Source organism: Eptatretus burgeri, chromosome 6 (assembly GCF_056783735.1).
Source record: "Eptatretus burgeri isolate ZD-2024b chromosome 6, Ebu_testis_v1, whole genome shotgun sequence".
NCBI classification, from domain to species: domain Eukaryota; kingdom Metazoa; phylum Chordata; class Myxini; order Myxiniformes; family Myxinidae; genus Eptatretus; species Eptatretus burgeri.
The window spans coordinates 10,564,470-10,582,789 of NC_140966.1; the positions used below are offsets into that span (position 1 = coordinate 10,564,470).

The following is an 18,320-nucleotide window of genomic DNA, read 5'->3' on the forward strand; positions in this document are numbered from 1 at the left end:
ATTATTTCATGGACTTTAAAAAGGTTAATTGTGTTGTCCTCTTGGTTTCACTCAGAGCCAAAGCTCTGAACTACTTATACGCCCACTGTGAAATGGTGTTGCAACATCGGGTGGCAGAGATTGGATTTGTCTTTGCGAAATAATATTTGGCATCAACATTGTTCATGCATGTTCCCTTGTCATTTCAAATTGAATATAAACTTTGCCTGCATGCACAGCTTTTCAAATGCAGTGTGGGATGAATGTGCTTTAAACACCCAAACTTGGGGCAAACACCCAAACTAACATAAACAGAAGACAGACGAATGCATGAACAGACACCACGGTTTGCAATATTTCTAAGATATATCCCATTAACTCAATCTCTCAACAGACTTTTTTTTATTAGTTCACAGATACAATTTAATTTAGTTACACTTAATATTGAGATGCCTTTAAATTTAAATGAACCAAACATACTCCATTTAATATACTTTAAAGGTCTGTGGTGCTGTGGTGTTGACTCAAATGCTTATTCGTGTGAAAGTTACCATGTGATCTTGTTACATGCATATGATTGCAGATGAACAGCCAGTTGTATTTCCCAACAAAAAGAATGATGTGTTGATGCTGTAACATGGTGCCACACCTTCAATGATGAAAATATTCTCTTGCAACTTGTGCAGAATGCCTGCAAGAGCCCTATAGTCTGTTACAAAGAACAAGTGGTTCTCAATTGGCTTGCTTGCAATGATCTCCAACTGAAGTTTGCCTGCTCCTTCACTTGCCTTTCCAACCTGGAGAGAAATCATGCTTTCATAAAAGTGTTTTGTGAAAAGCACTTTCAAACATATCGTAACACTTATTCATTCAATTATTTGTGAAGAGAAGGTGAGTTATCACTGGCAATCTTCCAGCCTAACAATGCAAGTAGCAAATGGTCTGGTCTTCTTGAATATCCTTTAACACTAGGTTATACTTCTTGCTATCACGGAATGTGGTTGTTGTCTCGGCAGCAGCTCCCACACTACAAACAAATTCATGTTATCAGGTTGTTGGCATGTCACATGTGAACGGCCGTCTTTGGCTACAAATGGCGACCAAGACTGACTGACTGACTTATTTATTATAATAAAGAGATGACCTGGTCAGAAGTCACTGTATCAAAAATTTGTCACTGTACACTAGAATGCTCATCTCCCTACCCAACCCCCCCCCCCCCCCACTCTACTTCCACAAAACAAGCAAGTCAATTAATAAATGAGGTCCACCAGTATTCAAGGTGGTTGAGCACCACATACTACCTTATAATCACATCACAAATATTTAAAGAAATAAAGATCTACATTTCACCAAGGATGGTGTGACCTGCAGTGCCAAAATAACACCAGGTGGGTTGACTCAGCCTATCATCCTTCTGAGATCAGCAAAATGAGCACCAGCTTGCTGGGGTATGCCTGGTGTTGGCTTAATGGTTAGAGGGGTGGGCTTGGGATCCCAGGGTCCTGAGTTCAAATCCCACTCAGCTGTTGAATTAATACCAGGTGGGGTTAACTCAGCCTGTCATCCTTCCAAGGTCGGCAAAATGAGTGCCAGCATGCTGGTATACTGCGTCAGAGTGGCGACCCATCCAGGATTGTGCCCAATAGCCAAGGAGACTGCTTAAGCAGCACCAACGCTCTGCACAGAGTATGGTCCCAATCTCCTGCCCTCCTTGCTGGGGTAATAAGCATTTTGAGTATCTGTGTTTTTGTGGTGACTCGTTCAGGATTGTAAGCTGAGCCAATTAAACTACCACAGAAGTCTCATACACTTGACAATGCGAAGAGGATCATCCATCATGCATTATCGCCAAGATAATATTTTTGTTTTCTACAAATGCGAAGAGTCATGGAAGACCTTGCACATACATTTCACGATGAAAAACAAAAAACCCCAATAAAACATAAATTCAACAGTAAGATGACATTTTCATTGAAAGACAAAGTTGGTCCTTATATTCAAAGTCCAATTTAGGTTTTATGATAAAAGCACAATGCAATGAGTAATGAAAGAGCACAAATTGGTGCCGTGAGCCTCACTCCAACAGCAAATCGGATGACGTCCTTTTTCTCAGACTCTTCAATGACGGTCTTAAAATATTTATCATCGTAGGTCTCTCCATCTGTAATAACGAGCATAACTTTCTTGGCTTGTTTGCGAGCACCAACTTCTGGGAGAAACATCATCTTCCTAGGGCAAGCATAGAGGATGGGTGAGCGGTGAGGTGTTCGGGGCTCAGTGCAACACAACAATTTATAAACACATTTCAGGATTTTCTCACAGCAGCAAAAGGCCTGGCAATTGCGTTATAATGTCAGGCCCAGTGCAATCACTTGTCATGGATAACAAGTGCAAAATGACAGGATTTCAGCCCCCAATGTCTACATCATTTCTCCGAGACAAAGTCATCATTGACCCAATAACCACAAAAGCATTCATCCATCCACAGGACGTCCACTTTGCTCCTGAACCAAACTGCACATTGGTTTTTTTTTAAAAAGTCAGATCACATTGTACTGAGGCAACATATCTGATATTTCTTACTGAGTCATTTTCTGCTATCACCTTGCTGCTATCACCTACATGGTAAGTTATGAATATTCATATCCCGAAGCACCGTACTTGAAAATTTTTAGTGGTGAAAAAAATAAATCTAAATGAAAACGAATCTCTCTTCACACAATTAAACGTGGAGCCTGAACTACTTACTGTATTTCATACTCAAATGTTATGGTGATGTTGGAGGGTATTACTGCGACAGAGTGGTGGTGAAGCATTTACGACAAGTCGTGAACGTTTTATCTCGCTTAAAACAAATCCTGAAAAGGTCAACACTGTCACAGGAAGCAGAGCCGTCATGGGATGGCAATGCAACAAGGCTTTGTCCATTCTACCACCAAGCCACTCATACATAAAGTAGTTGGTGAGGGGGGAGAGTGGTGGGGGAAAGGGGGGAGGAAGGGTGGTGGGGTTAAATCATACACAGTTAAGGGCAAATCCATTATTACCTCTGCCACCGAAAGTGGGTTGAGGAAGGGTTAAAGGGGTCGTTTGCAGGTGTTTTGAAATGGAAGGGTTTTGAAAGTGTCAGAAAGGCGATTTGTGTTCTTACGTATTCAATTATATAATTCAATTAAAACTATAACGGCACTCAGGAGAGCGCATACCTCCGCCAGGCTAGCTGAACAGTTTATGTTTTGTATCCCACCGATAGGCTGGATCTGCATCTGGACCTTAGCCAAAATCGAATTATCTTCTTCTTGTCACCAACCCAACTCATCAACATCGTTCTGTCATCATCCATCCACAACTTTTTGAAATATTATGTTAGTTATTGTTTTTGCCCCCATCTTTCAATGGTGAAGAATCACTTAAGAAAAAAATTAAACTGGAGGCGCTATGCTTTATAACTGTGAGCAGGTATTTCCAGGTACAATGATGTCCTGCTTCGATCGGACATCTGACCCACAACATCCTCTTTATCCAGAGAAAACATTATTTCTTTATTTTCCTTCAATGAAATATAGCCACCAAACCACGTGACCTATCAATTATTCGTCATCACCTGCCTCCTCCCAACCCACCCCTTCCTCCTCCCAGCACAGTCCCTCCAGACTCCCACCCCACCCCTTCCCCCTCCCACCACATTCCCTCCAAACTGCCACCCCACCCCTTCCTCTTCCTGCCCCAATCCCTCCAGACTCCCACCCCACCCCTTCCCTCTCCCACCACAGTCCCTCGGGACACCCAACCCATCCCTTTCACCTCCCATCGCAGTCCCTCTGAACACCAACCCCACCCCTTCCCCCTCCCACCAAAGCCCCTCCAGACTCCCACCCCACCCCTTCCCCCTCCCACCACAATCGATCCGGACACTCACCCCCATCCCTTCCTCCTCACACCCGGGTCCCTCAGGCCACCAACCCCACCCTTTTCCCCTCCCACCACAGCCCCTTCAGACTCCCACCCCACCCCTTCCCCCTCCCACCACAGTCTATCCGGACACTCACCCCCATCCCTGCCTCCTCACACCCGAGTCTCTCAGGCCACCAACCACACCCCTTTTCCCTCCCACAACAGTCCCTCCAGACTCCCACCCCACCACTTCCCCCTCCCACCACAGTCCCTCCAGACTCCCACCTTACCTCTTCCCCGTTCATACCAGTCCCCCTGGATACCCACTCCCACCCCTTCCCACTCCCACCACAGTCCCTCCAGACACCCACCCCACCCCTTCCCCTGCCTCTTCCCACCCCACCCCTTCCCCTGCCTCTTCCCACCCCACCCCTTCCCCTGCCTCCTCCAACCCCACCCCTTCCCCTGCCTCCTCTCACCCCTTCCACCTCCAATCCCAGTCCCTCCAGACTACCACCCCACCTCGTACTCCGAGAAAGGCGATAGGCAGGAGCACCAGCCTAGAGGGGAGAGCAATACTCCATCAGGCTGCGGACAAAAGCTTTGTATGTGGTCCGGAGTTCACGTGGGCTGAGGAAGGACTTTGCACGGCAGAAGATTCCCAGTCGGCGACTGGCTTTGGAGGCCAGTTTGGAAATGTGGCTTTCCCAGGAAAGATCATGGCAGATAGTGAGACCCAGAAGCTTGAATGAAAGGACTTCAAGAGGATTGTTGAGAAAGTGGATGGGGGAGAAGGGGGTTCTAAACGGTCCTTTCGGAGAGACATAATGAGAGTGTGAGATTTGTCAGGATTGAAAGACATGTTCCACGTGTTGGACCAGTTTGTGATTTTATCCAGATCCGAAGAGAGCGAAGAAGCTGCGACTTCCCGGTCTGATGAATGACAGATGGTACGGCAGAGGGTGGAGTCATCCGCAAAGAGATAAAGATGATTTTTCAGAGTCGAAGAGATCATTGATGAAAACCAGAAAAAAAAAAACAGGGCCCAGAACGCTGCCTTGAGGAACTCCAGCCTGGACAGGAAGAGGGGATGAAAGAACTCCATTTAGGGCCACACGTTGACTTCGACAGGAGAGGAAGTCTGCGAGCCATGAGTGGAGGATGGCCTTGGATACAATAGGAAGAGAGTTTAATGAGCAGGGCAGGGTGCCAGACTGTGTCCAAAGTATGTGATATGTCGAGGGATAAGGCTCTAATTTCATGTCTGGCATTGAGTACCTCCATCCATTGTTGGGGGAGCAGAAGCAGCATATCCAAGGAAGAGTGATCTGGTCTGAAACCAAATTGATGATCGGAAATCAAGACATTGGAGAAAAGGAAGGATTTAATGTCTGAAGTGATGATGGATTCCATAACCGTGCTGATGATTGGGAGAAGGCTGATTGGTCTGTAGTTGCAGGGATTTGTTTTTGTACCTTTTTTATGCAGGACAGTAATGTTTGCTGATTTCCAAGCAAATGAGAGGGTGAATAGAACAGAGAGAGGGTGAGCAAGAGCAGCAGAGCAGGTTTTTAGGACACGTGGGCTGATGCTGTCTGGACCGGTTGCAGAATCTGAGTCGAGGTTTGCCAGCAAGCTCTCCACCTTGTCAGGAGAAAAGGACACAGAGTCCAGGGCCAGTTGGGTGTGACTGCATCGAAATCTTCTGTCCGAAACGCATCGCTTTCTGTACCCACCTTTCCCAAACACCGAGTTTAGGCATTCAGCCTTTTCATGTGTGGTATCAGCAGTGCGGCCATTTGAGGTAATGGAGGGGTTGGAGGTGGAACATACACCAGAACCAGATTCGATTAGACGCCACCAGGATATGGATGAGGGAGAGAGGTTTGATTTGAGAGTCCAGACTTGAGATGAGAAAGATGTTGTTTTCTGCCTCTCCTGAGGGTAGATCCACACTTGTTCCAAGCTTTATGGAGGGAACTGAGATTACCCGCAGTTAGGTTTGCTTTCCATGAGGCAAAGGCAAGTTGTTTCAGGACAACTGCTTCACCACAAGCTTCAGTGAACCATGGGCGGAAGGAAGGGTAGGACAACTGAATACGAGATGGTATAAATTTGTGCATGAGGGAGAGAAAGTTTCTTTGAAAGAATTCCCAGGACAAGTTGATGTTGGAGAAAGTTGCGATGGGAGACCAGTCGAGAAGTTTGTTGGCTGTTTGAAGACCATGCAAGTCGGCTTGAGTGAAATGCCAGAATTGACGGCGCTGAGGTGGTTCTCTGATAACAGCCAGAGAGATGTCTACTTTGACAAGCATGTGGTCAGAAGAACCGATTGGAGCGGAGAAAGAACAACAGATATTTTCAGGGAAATTTGTCAAAATCAGATCCAGAAGAGCTGGAGTACCATTGGTTGAGATCCGGGTTGGGAAGTTGACGAATTGAGTCAGTCCCAATGAGTCGCAGAAGGCTTTTGCTGAAGTGCCAGAGCAGGTGAGAGGTACCCACACCTAGCCAACTTGCATGATAACAATTGAGGTCACCACATACGAGGAAGAGAGAGTTGGGATTAGAGGATAAAAGTTGGTCCATGTTTTCGGATAAATGAGGTGTAAACAGAGTCATCACTGAGGTGTAAATGGAGTCGTCACTGCTTGGTGGATGGCACAGCACACATATAAACATGAGGTGGGAGTGGAGGGAAGCCGTAGCCAGAGATATTCCTGGGCGTGTGGGGGAGTGAGGGCAGTGCATGGAGAGTGAGGAAGAGAGTCTTTGATGAAGAGAACTCCTCCACCAGGACGAGGCTCAGTTCTGTCATACCGTGGGAGGGAGTAACCACGGAGAGATGTCTTGAGGAAAGAAAGTTTCTGTTTGGCAGATTATGTCTGGTTTGTCAGTGGCAAACTGTGTGGAAAGATCTGAAAAGTTTGAGTGAAGGCCCTGGATATTTGAGGTCCACACTGTTAATGAAAGAGGGAGGGGAGGTGGATTTGGGTGCAGGGGATGGGAGGGGAGGGGGAGGGTAGGACAAGGGAAGAGGGGGAAAGCTAAGGAGAGTTGTTGAAAGAGTGTGCGGGATTGCAGAAGAGTGAGGGGAGGGGCCGAATGAGGAGGAGAAAAGGCTCTGTGGTGCTGGCTTGAGGTACAGTGGGGAGTAATAAGAGAGGGGGAAGAAGGAAATTGAGGATTTGAGGAGGTGGAGTGATGAGATGGAGGAGAGAGGGCAGGGGAAGGATGCAGCTTTGTGGATATGAGGGGGGGCAACTTTGAGAAGGGTGAGTGAGGGGTGTGAAAGGAGGGAGAGGGTGAGGGGGTGAAATGAGGGAGAGGATGAGTGGGGACAGTTCAGGGAGAAAGGTGAGGAGGGAGTTTTTGGAGAAAGGTGAGAGGGGAAGATTGGAGGGAGAAGAGTGTGATGGTTGTTTTGAGAGAGAGGGGTGAGAATGATGAGTTGGTACTGAAGTTGTAAAAAAAAAGAATGGTTGATGGAAAGTGAACATTCATAGCAAACTGGGATTATTAAAATTTTTACGTCAGAAATGTGATTAAAAACATTTCTTGATGGATGCAATAATGGCAAATTAAGAGAATGGAGAGAAGAAACGCTGTCACAGTTGGACTTGTTAGACAAGATATGAAGGAAAGGTCGAATAGAGAGCAGTCTGTTGAAGTTGATAGAGTCGTGAATTATGATACAGTGAAGAGTACCACACGTGTGAAAGAGGAAGATGAACTGTAATAAGAAATCGTTTTTATTATTACTAGTGCGGGCCCGTATGTGCGTGGCCATACGTGCAAAAAAAAGAATTAAAAAAAAAAAGAAGAGGAATTGTGACGTCAATCATGACGTCATTGCACCGTGTCCTGTCATTGGTTTTTTTTGTATACCTTGTCGAGGCTCGTGTGAGAGCTAACACACAACGCACAGCAAGGGGGGGCATGAGACGAGGGGCGGGAGTGGGATGGACAAAACAGTGGGGAACGGAGACATTAGGAGATCTGTGGAAGGGAGAGGGATGGGACGGGGAACATGGGGAATAGAAGATGGACATTACAGGGACTTTCAGGAAGGAAAGCAGGGAATTTGAAGGTGGGCTTGGGTGGATTATCGGGGGTAGAAAAGATCGAGGATTTGGATGGGGGATGATAAGAGGTAGTGGTGAACAGCTGTTTTGAAAGCCTGGAGGGAAGAATGGGAAATAATAGAGTGAGGGAGTTTATTCCAAAGGCAGGAAAAAAAAGAGGAATGAAAGAGTGAAGGTGAGCAGTGATTCGTGATTTTGGTAGTTTTACCAGAAGGGGGTTGTTGGCGGACCTTGAGCGCCCTAAGGAAAAGTGGTGGGGACAAATCGCAGAGAGAGCAGGGGGGAGGCTGGAGAGGAGACGGTAGAAGACAGAAAGACCACCGACCAACCTGCGGTGATTGAGTGAGAGGCCCAAAGGCTCAGCCTCATTGCGGGAGATGCCAATAATCCGAAATGCCTTGATTTCTACAGCGTGAAGCCAAGAAAGGTGGGAGGCAGGAGCACCAGCCCAGAGGGGAGAGCAGAACTCCATCAGGCTGCAGACAAAAGCTTTGTAAGTCATCAGGAGCTCAGGAGGGCGGTGGAAGGACTTTGCACGATAGAGGATTCCCAGTCGGCGACTGGCTTTGGAGTCGAGGTTTGAAATGTGGCTTTCCCAGGAAAGGTCATGGCAGATAGTGAGACCAGTAGCTTGAAAGAAAGGACTTCTTCCAGAGGATTGTTGAGAAAGTGGATGGGGGAGTTTCTAAACAGTCCTTTCGAAGAGACATAGTGAGAGTGTGAGATTTGTCTGGATTGAAAGACATGTTCCACATGATGGACCAGTTTGTGATTTTATCCAGATCTGCAGTGAGTGAAGAAGCTGCTGCTTGCAGGTCTGAGGGATGACCGATGGAACGGCAGAGGGTGGAGTCATCAGCAAAGAGATATGAAGGATTTTCCAGAGAGTTGGAGAGATTAATGATGAAAACCAGAAAAAGAACAGGGCCCAGAACACCACCTTGAGGAACTCCAGCCTGGACAGGAAGAGGAGATGAAAGAACTCCATTTAGGGCCACATGTTGCCTGCGACAGGAGAGGAAGTCTGCGAGCCATGAGTGGAGGATGGCCTTGGATACCATAGGACGAGAGTTTGGTGAGCAGGGCAGGGTGCTAGACTGTCAAATACACGTGATATGTCCAGGGATACGGCTCGGATTTCCTGTCTGGCATTGAGGACCTCCATCCATTGTTGGGAGAGCAGAAGCAGCATATCCAGGGTAGAGTGACCTGGTCTGAAACCAAATTGATGATCGGAAATCAAGCCATTGGAGAAGAGGAAGGATTTAATGTCTGAAGCGATGATGGCTTCCATAACCTTGCTGATGATTGGGAGAAGGCTGATTGGTCTGTAGTTGCAGGGATCTGTTTTTGCACCTTTTTATGCAGGGCAGTGATGTTTGTTGATTTCCAAACAGATGGCAGATGACCTTAAGCAAATGAGAGGGTGAATAGAACAGAGAGAGGGTGAGCAAGAGCAGAAGAGCAGGCTTTGAGGCCACATGGGCTGATGCTGTGTGGACCAGTTGCAGAATCTGAGTCGAGGTTTGACAGCAAGCTCTCCACCTTGTCAGGAGAAAAGGACACAGAGTCCAGGGACAGTTGGGTGCGACTGGGTAAGGTGGGTAGAGAAAGTGATGTGTTTTGGACACAAGATTTCGCTGCAAACACCGAGTTTAGGCATTCAGCTTTTTCACGTGCAGTATCAGCAGTGCGGCCATTTGAGGTAATGGAGGGTTGGAGGTGGAACATACACCAGAACCAGATTCGATTAGATGCCACCAGGATTTTGAGGAGGGAGAGAGGTTTGAGAGTTCAGAATTGAGATGAGAAAGATGTTGTTTTCTGGCTCTCCTGAGGGTAGATACACACGTGTTCCGAGCTTTGTGGAAAGAACTGAGATTGCCCTCAGTTGGGTTTGCTTTCCATGAGGCAAAGGCAAGTTGTTTCAGGACAACTGCCTCACCACAAGCTTCAGTGAACCAAGGGTGGGAGGAAGGGTAGGACAACTGAAGACGAGAGGGGATAAATCTGTGCATGAGGGAGAGCAAGTTTCTTTGAAAGAATTCCCAGGATGAGTTGATGTTGGAGAAAGTTGCGATAGGAGACCAGTCTCTAAGTTTGATGGCTGTTTGGAGACCCTTCCAGTCGGCTTGAGTGAAATGTCAGACTCGACGGCGGTGAGGCGGTTCTCTGATAACAGCCAGAGAGATGCCCACTTTGACAAGGACGTGGTCAGAAGAACCGATTGGAGCGAAGGAAGAGCAGCAGATATTGTCAGGGAAATTTGTCGAAATCAGATCCAGAAGATATGGAGTACCATTGGTTGAGATCCGGGTCAGGAAGTTGACTGATTGAGTCAGTCCCAATGAGTTGCAGAAAGCTTTTGCTGAGGTGCCATGACAGGTGAGAGAGGTACCCATACCTCGCCAACTGGCATGATGACAATTGAAGTCGCCATGAGGAAAAAAGAGTTTGGATAAGAAGATAGAAGATGGTCCATGTTTTCGGATAGTGAGGTGTAGATGGAGTCATCACTGTTAGGTGGACGGCACAGTACACATAGAAACATGAGGTGGGAGTGGAGGGGAAGCCATAGCCAGAGGTATTCCTGGTGGTTTGGGGGAGTGAAGGCAGTGCATGGAGAGTGAGGAATAGAGTCTGATGAAGAGAGCAACTCCTCCACTAGCACGAGGCTCAGGTCTGTCAATCCGGAGGAGGGAGTAACCAGGGAGAGATACTTGGGAGTCAGACATCTTGGGGGAGGAAAGTTTCTGTTAGGCAGATTATGTCTGGTTTGTCAGTGGCAACCTGTATGGAAAGATCTGAAAGGTTTGAGCGAAGACCCCGGATATTTGAGGTCCACACTTTTAATGAAGAGGTAGGGGAGGAGGCTTTGGGTGCAGGGGGTGGGGAAGAGGGGGAGGGTAGGACAAGGGACGAGGGGGGGGAGGTAAGGAGGGTTGTTGAAAGAGTGTGGGGGATTGCAGAATAGCTAGGGGAGGGGGCCGAATGAGGAGAGGAAAAGGCTCTGTGGTGCTGGGAGAGAGGGGGACAAGAGAGGGGGAAGAAGGCAGTTGAGGATTTGAGAAGGTGGAGTGAAGAGATGGAGGTGAGAGGGCAGTGGAAGGAGGAAACTTTGTGGATGAGAAGGGGGGGCAACTTTGAGAAGGATGAGTGAGGGGGATGAAAGGTGGGAGAAAGGTGAGGGGGGAATTTTTGAGAGAAGTGAGTGGGAGGCTTGGAGGGAGAAGAGTGGGATGGTTTCTTTGAGAGTGAGAGTGAGGGGTGAGAGAAGTGAGTTGGCACTGAAGTTGGAAAAAAAGAATGGTTGATGGAAAGCGAACATTCATCGCAAACTGGGGTTTTGAAAAGTTTTAGGTCGGAGATGCGATTTAACACAAATCCTGATGGATGCAATAAAGGCGAATTCAGAGAATGGAGAGAAGAAACGCTGTAACAGATGGATTTTTTAGGCAAGGTATGAAGGAGAGGTCGAATTGAGAGCAGTCTGTTTAAATAGTAGAAGAGTTGTGCATTATGATACAGTAAAGAGTACCACACGTGTGAAAGAGGAAGATGAAGCATTATAAGGATATCGTTTTTGTTATTATTATTAATGTTTGAGAGAGTTTTCAACAGATTAGATGATGAAAGTGTCGTAGAAAAAATTGTGGAAGAAGAAGAGGAGGAAGAAGAAGAGGCGATGAAGAAGACGAAGAAGAAGAAGAATCAGAATCAGGGGAAAGGTCGCAGTTTTTTTTGTTTGGTATTTTTTTTTTTGATTTAAGATAAGAAATAGAGTGATTCGTTGGGAGGGATGGGGACGTTAGGAAAGTGGGGAAGATGGAAATTGAAGGTAATGTGGAGAAAAAACAAATAAACACGATCGTGCACCGAGGGGAACCGGTAGGCCTCAAGCCGAGGCCTCAAGCAGCCGGTAAGACAACGTCGACAAAATCTCACAAAATAGCACGATTTTTGAAACAAAACCAAACTAGGAACACACAGCAACATGTCGGTGAGAAAAATAAACAGTTAAAACTGGACAGACAACGACCGGAAACTTAACTTTTTCAAAGTTTGGTGAATAAATGGCCATAACTTGAGAACCACTTGTCCGATTAATATCAAACCTCGAAAAGGCACATCCACAGGGCCCCAGCAATATACCTGGCAAGTTTCAATGAGATCGGACGAGTGGTTATCGAGAAACAGCGGTCGCAGACACACACACACACAGACAGACACAGATTGCTGGAATTATAGATAGGGGTCATTCCATGTCAAATTATCAAAGAATCTGCCGTCATCTCTCAGATTTGTGTAAAACTTTGGGAACCAATTGGGACCCATGAAAAACGGCAAGAACTCAAATATTTTTGCTCACAGCCTCTTAATTAGTGAGATTCAGACTAACGAACTTTGGACTAATTAGCACGACGTCGCGAATTCAAATGGCCATATCTCTAAAAGTATAACACCTAGAGAGCTGGTTTTGGTGTCATTTTAAAGGTATTTTCATGCCCTATGAATTTGTCTGGGCAACATTTCCCTACCTCCAACCACAAAAAAGTTATCACAAAATATTAACTTCAATCGTGAATCCCCAAAAAATGTATCCTTCAAATTTCCTCAAATTCATCCCAGAGGTACCTTATGATGTCAAGAAGCTTCCACATAAATTTTGTGATGGGCACTCCAATAGTTTCTGAGATATGAGCAATAATGTATATGTACGTATGGCATATAAGTTCGAAAATCAGCATTTGTAATGTATTATACAATCAATAAGCGAGTTCAAGTACACAGTGTTCACTAACCTGACTTAGGCTTTCAATTTCCTCTTAAATGCAGCAACAGCAGCACTTGTTTCTTCCCCTCAGGCCCAGTTGAAAATGAAAGTATATGATACTTCAAAGCAATTGATGGTCATTCCCTGTGTTCCCTGTCATGGCTAGGTTGGAATGATTGTATAATACATTACAAATGCTGATTTTCGAACCTATATGCCATACGTACATGTACATTATTGCTCATATCTCAGAAACAATTGGAGTGCACATCACAAAATTTATGTGGAAGCTTCTTGACATCATAAGGTACCTCTGGGATGAATTTGAGGAAATTTGAAGGATACATTTTTTGGGGATTCACAATTGAAGTTTATATTTTGTGATAACTTTTTTGTGGTTAGAGGTAGGAAAATGTTGCCCAGACAAATTCATAGGGCATGAAAATACCTTTAAAATGACACCAAAACTAGCTCTCTAGGTGTTATACTTTTAGAGATATGGCCATTTGAATTCGCGACGTCGTGCTAATTAGTCCAAAGTTCGTTAGTCTGTATCTTACCAATTAAGAGGCTGTTAGCAAAAATATTTGAGTTCTTGCCGTTTTTCATGGGTCCCAATTGGTTCCCAAAGTTTTACAAAAATCTGAGAGATGATGGCAGATTCTTTGATGATTTGACATGGAATGACCCATAGACTAGTACATGCCCGTACGTGCATGCCCATACGTGCGTGTCGGTCCGTGCAAAAAAAAAAAATTCAAACCGCGAGCCAGAAACAACAACCACACAGGCCGTTCCTTCGCTCTCGCGTGCCCGTACGTGCAACCCCCACCCCACCAAAAATAACAACTTTCAAACAACACACAGGCCGTTCCTTCGCTCTCGTAAACGACAACTGGATTGGGGCATTGTGTTCATCTGTGAATGCGGATAAGAAATCGAGAAATTATGAGAATACATTAAGTCATCACTATCCGGAAGTTGTGCATGCCCGTATGGAATGTTCACATGCATTCCACGAATTATTGCTTGCATTTAAGTAACAACTGCTGTGATACTTACACACACAGAGTAAATTAAAATCCAAATTAAAATCAAGTTTACCTCCCTGTCTTTGCTTGGCATGACATTCGCTGCCATTGACCATTGCCACTCCTACGCCATGGTAACTGAGGCACCGATCCCCATCGTAACCGGCACGGCACGTGACGTCATCGTCGGCCAGCCGCGCCCCGGCCTACGCAGCCACGCCTACACAGCAACGTGTCCTTTCATTTGTTGGTAAATAAATGGCCATAACTTGGGAAGCACTTGTCCAATTAATATCAAACCTTGAAAAGGCACATGCTGAGGTCCCCAGCAATATACCTGGCAAGTTTCAATTAGATCGACCAGTGGTTGTCGAGAAACAGCGGTCACAGAGACACACATACACACACACACACACACACACACACACACACACACACACACACACACACACACACACACACACACACACACACACACACCTGGAATTATAGATAGATTATGATTACTAGTGCATGCCCGTACATGCGTGCCCGTATGTGCTTGCCAAAAAATAAAAATAAAAATAAAAAATAAAAAAAAAACTTTCAAACGGCGTGCCAGAAACAACAACCACACAGGCCGTTCCTTCGCTCTTGCGTGCCCGTACGTGCGTGGCCGTACGTGCAAAAAAAAAAAAAAAAAGTACGTGCAAGAAAAAAAATAAAAAAAACAAGAAGAAGAAGAATTGTGACGTCATAGCACCGTGTCCTGTCATTGGTTTGGTAAATAAATGGCCATAACTTGGGAACCACTTCGATTAATATCAACCCTTGAAAAGGCACATCCACAGGGCCCCAGCAATATACCTGGCAAGTTTCAATTAGATCGGACCAGTGGTTGTCGAGAAACAGTGGTTGCAGACAGACAGACAGACAGACAGAGATTACTGGAATTATAGATAGATTATTCTTTTTTAATGGAGACTGCATCAGATGAGGTGAAGGAAAGAAAAAAAGAAAAAAATCGTGAGGTGAATGGTGAAATTGGATTGGTAAATGCAGAGGGTGGAAACAGATCACGTGGTTACAGGAGAAGCACGCGGTTATGGGAGGTGTTTCGTCAAAAGTGAATTTATTTATTTGTTTTTTTCTTCTTTGTTTGTTGTTTTTTAATAAGGTTTGCGTGAGGTTCGGAAAAGGAAAGGTTGAAGTAAAATCATGGAGGAGTTGGTGAATTTGGATCGGTAAACCCAGAGTGAAGCTGATGGATCGATGTAAAGTCACAGGAAGAGTGTAGAGACGTGGTTTCAGGAGGTGTATCGTTCGGAGGGATACAAGGAAAAAATTTTTTGATAGATTTTTGAAGATTAGGTGAGATTAGGGAATGGAATGTTGGAGGAAGAAATCGTGAAGGTAATGGTGAGAGTGGGTCAGCTCAAATAGAAGAAAGATGGTGTGCCGGCAGGAGGAGGAAGAAGAAAAAGAAGAAGAAGGTTCGGGACTCATGGGTATGCAGGGAGAAAGGTAGTTTTTCTTTTTTTTCTTTTACATTTAAGACATTTAATCGGCTTTCGTGTAAATCCAAGATGGCTACCACACCACGTGACCTATGACGTCATAATTATCATAAATTATTCTCCATGGAGGGGGGGGGGTCACTCCTTCCATGAAAATTTTAGGTCAATCAGACAAGTGGTTGCTGAGAAAAAAATGTTGAAGAAATAATCGAGCAAAAAAAAAGCCAAAAAAGGGAAGAATAATCTAAATTATTAAAGGAGCCATGTCTGTCTGTCTCTTTGTCGTTTTATAACTTGAGAACGGATTTCAATAAATCTAACTACGATGGATTCGGGGAACTCCCGGGAAGGTTTGTGACAAATTTTATTTATTTATTTATTGTTATTTTTTTATTTTAATGGGTACATGGGCACACGCAGCGAAACTGCAAACGCCAACTTGCGACGCTGGTTATCTCTGCACAGATGGCAGAATCTCTCAAGAATCCCTTTTTGCTCACCTGGACTTTCGGTCTGGTGAGCTTATGTGATCGAGCAGTGTCCGTAGGTCAGTGAGTGAGTGAGTGAGTGAGTGAGTGAGTGAGTGAGTGAGTGAGTAAGTGAGTCCGTGAACATTTGAGTCATAATTGCTTGAACCGAACACACAATTTTGATAAGCTTCATATGATGCCCAACAAAGGTGTATTTATCGCATCAATTAGATTCAGAAAATGCTTGCTATGTTCAATACTTTTTCTTTCAACATATTACATTAAAACAAAAACTCTTCCCCCTTAATCTTCTTCTTCACTTTTGCAATCCTGTTTCTCATGTTGTTTCTCCTTCATCTTCTTCTTCACTTGTACAAATGTCGAGTCCCATTCAATCCCGTTTATCATATCCATTAGATTCAGAAAATGTTTGCTATATTCAATACTTTTTTTTTTCCAACAATGCCATTTTAATATCGCCCAATCAAACACCATTTCCAAACATACAACGCTTTTTCAAGCAGGTCGCTCCACTTGCAACACAGGTGAGACAAAAAAATAAGAACAAAAAAGCAACTGATATTTCAATTATTTATTCGCATGATTTTTTTTAAAGAGTGAAAGTTAATTTTTTATATCGATTCTCTTAAAACCCGGCAGCATCACGCCTCTGCGCGAGAAGAGGAAATCGAGGAGCTGTCCTAAAGACAGCGTCGTGATGCTGGGCAGCAACAGATATGCACACCGTAATGATCAAGAACAATTCCATCGGGTGGCACGACAGTATAACATCGACCTTGCGGTGAGCGAGTTCAACTGTGGTCTCATGGAACAAAGATGCACTCACTGTCATGCCACTCATGTGGATGTATGAACGTGTCAGTGGCAGTGTAAACAGACCTCAGTTTGGACTTTGCTGTCATTCTGACAACATTCAAATTCCTGGAGTACCTGATCCACCTGCTGACCATCATGATCTCCTAACAAGCGATACTTCTACGGCAAGACATTTCCGCTTGCATATCAGAAAGTTTAACTCAAGAATGTCAATGGCCAGCATGAAGGCCAAGGATGTCATTCTTTTTAGGTTAGCCAATTACCGCATTACATTCATGGGATCTCTGGATCTCTATCGAATTATCGGCCCAGCATGCAACATTGATGGAGAGGAGCCTGCGTGCATCCAAACTTAGTTCTATGACCATGAAGAGCAAGTTCGTCGTCACATGCAGCGCTTCAAAGCCACACCAGCGCAAGAGACATGGGCTCTAATATTCAGCACCCTTTCCATGATTCTCCACAATGCTCCCAACAGATATCTTCAATCTTATCTGAATACACAAGAGCAGATTGACGGTGGCAACTTGCTACCCAATATTGAAAATGGACTCCATGCGGATCGGACGCCTGATGGGGAGCATTCTCGACGCTACAACCTACCCACAAGCAACAAGATTGCAATCCTTATGCCTAATGAAGGTAGCGCTGATCGAAAAAGAAGAATGGTCATCTGCAGCTTTCAAGCAGGCCAAAAGAGTGATGGTAATTGTCAACTCAAGTTATTTTCGGATACACACCATAGTTACGATCTACTTTGCTACATTTTATTGTTTCCTTACTGTACTGACGGCTTCAAGCTCAGTTTTGCACATCAACGTGGGACAGGTCACGTCACAGCAAAGCAATTCAACTCCTCCAGGATGATGAAGCAGGATGGTAGCTTCAATACCTTGCATTGCTGCAATCGCCTCCATTAACAGTACTGTGTAGAAATGTGAGATAAAATAGAAGCTGGTCAACTGGACTATTTATGATAAAATCAGAACCAACTTCGTGCAGATTTGTACAGCAGATTACAAGATGCCATCCTCAAAGGGGATGCTGATCGTGTCAGACATCCTGTCATTCTTCCGGCGACCTTCACTGGCAGCCCGCACTTCATGACCAAGCATTATCAATATACTATGGCCATTGTGCATAAATTTGGCAAGCCTACTTTATTTGTCACATTTACGTGCAATTCTCGATGGCCAGAATTTCTTCAAGAGCTGCAGCTTAGCCAAACCTCAGCTGACCATCCAGAATTAATAGCCCGAGTGTTTAAAATGAAGCAACAAGAACTGTTGGCTGACATTAAGAAGGGAGTCCTCGGTTACCTCACTGCCCACGTCTGCACCATCGAGTTCCAAAAGAGAGATCTTCCCCATTGTCATTTCCTCTTCATCCTTGATGGAGAACAACATACGTGGCAGGACATCGACAAGGTAGTCAGTGCCGACTTCCCTGACCCGGTTAGCACCCATACTCGGAGCTCTGTGAGTGCGTCAACAAATATATGGTTCACGGACCATGTGGAAATCGTCATCCCAACTCCATACATGGTGAATCGGCGGTGCTCTAAGGACTTTCCAAAGATTTTCTGTGAGCAAACTCAACTCGGAGCGGACTCATATCCGACTTTCAAGCAACGCAATCCTGCTCAAGGTGGCCATACAGCTACGAACAAAGTCTGGAAAGGAACATCATGTTAACAACAGCCATGTTGTTCCATACAACCCATGGCTGCTCCAAACGTATCAAGCTCATAT

General features: G+C 45.1%; 1 protein-coding gene across 7 annotated transcripts in view; it reads right to left on the reverse strand.

Annotated features, from left to right (window-relative positions):
* The window catches only part of ITGAM (integrin subunit alpha M), a 160,860-nt gene that overhangs the window by 48,872 nt on the left and 93,668 nt on the right, over nucleotides 1–18,320 (reverse strand). For all 7 annotated transcript variants that reach the window (XM_085883953.1, XM_085883954.1, XM_085883952.1 and 4 more), the window contains 2 exons: nucleotides 2,061–2,211; nucleotides 629–776 (listed from right to left, as the gene is read on the reverse strand). In XM_085883953.1, the coding sequence (XP_085740079.1) occupies nucleotides 629–776; nucleotides 2,061–2,211 (299 nt within the window). The remainder of the gene's footprint in view (nucleotides 1–628; nucleotides 777–2,060; nucleotides 2,212–18,320) is intronic.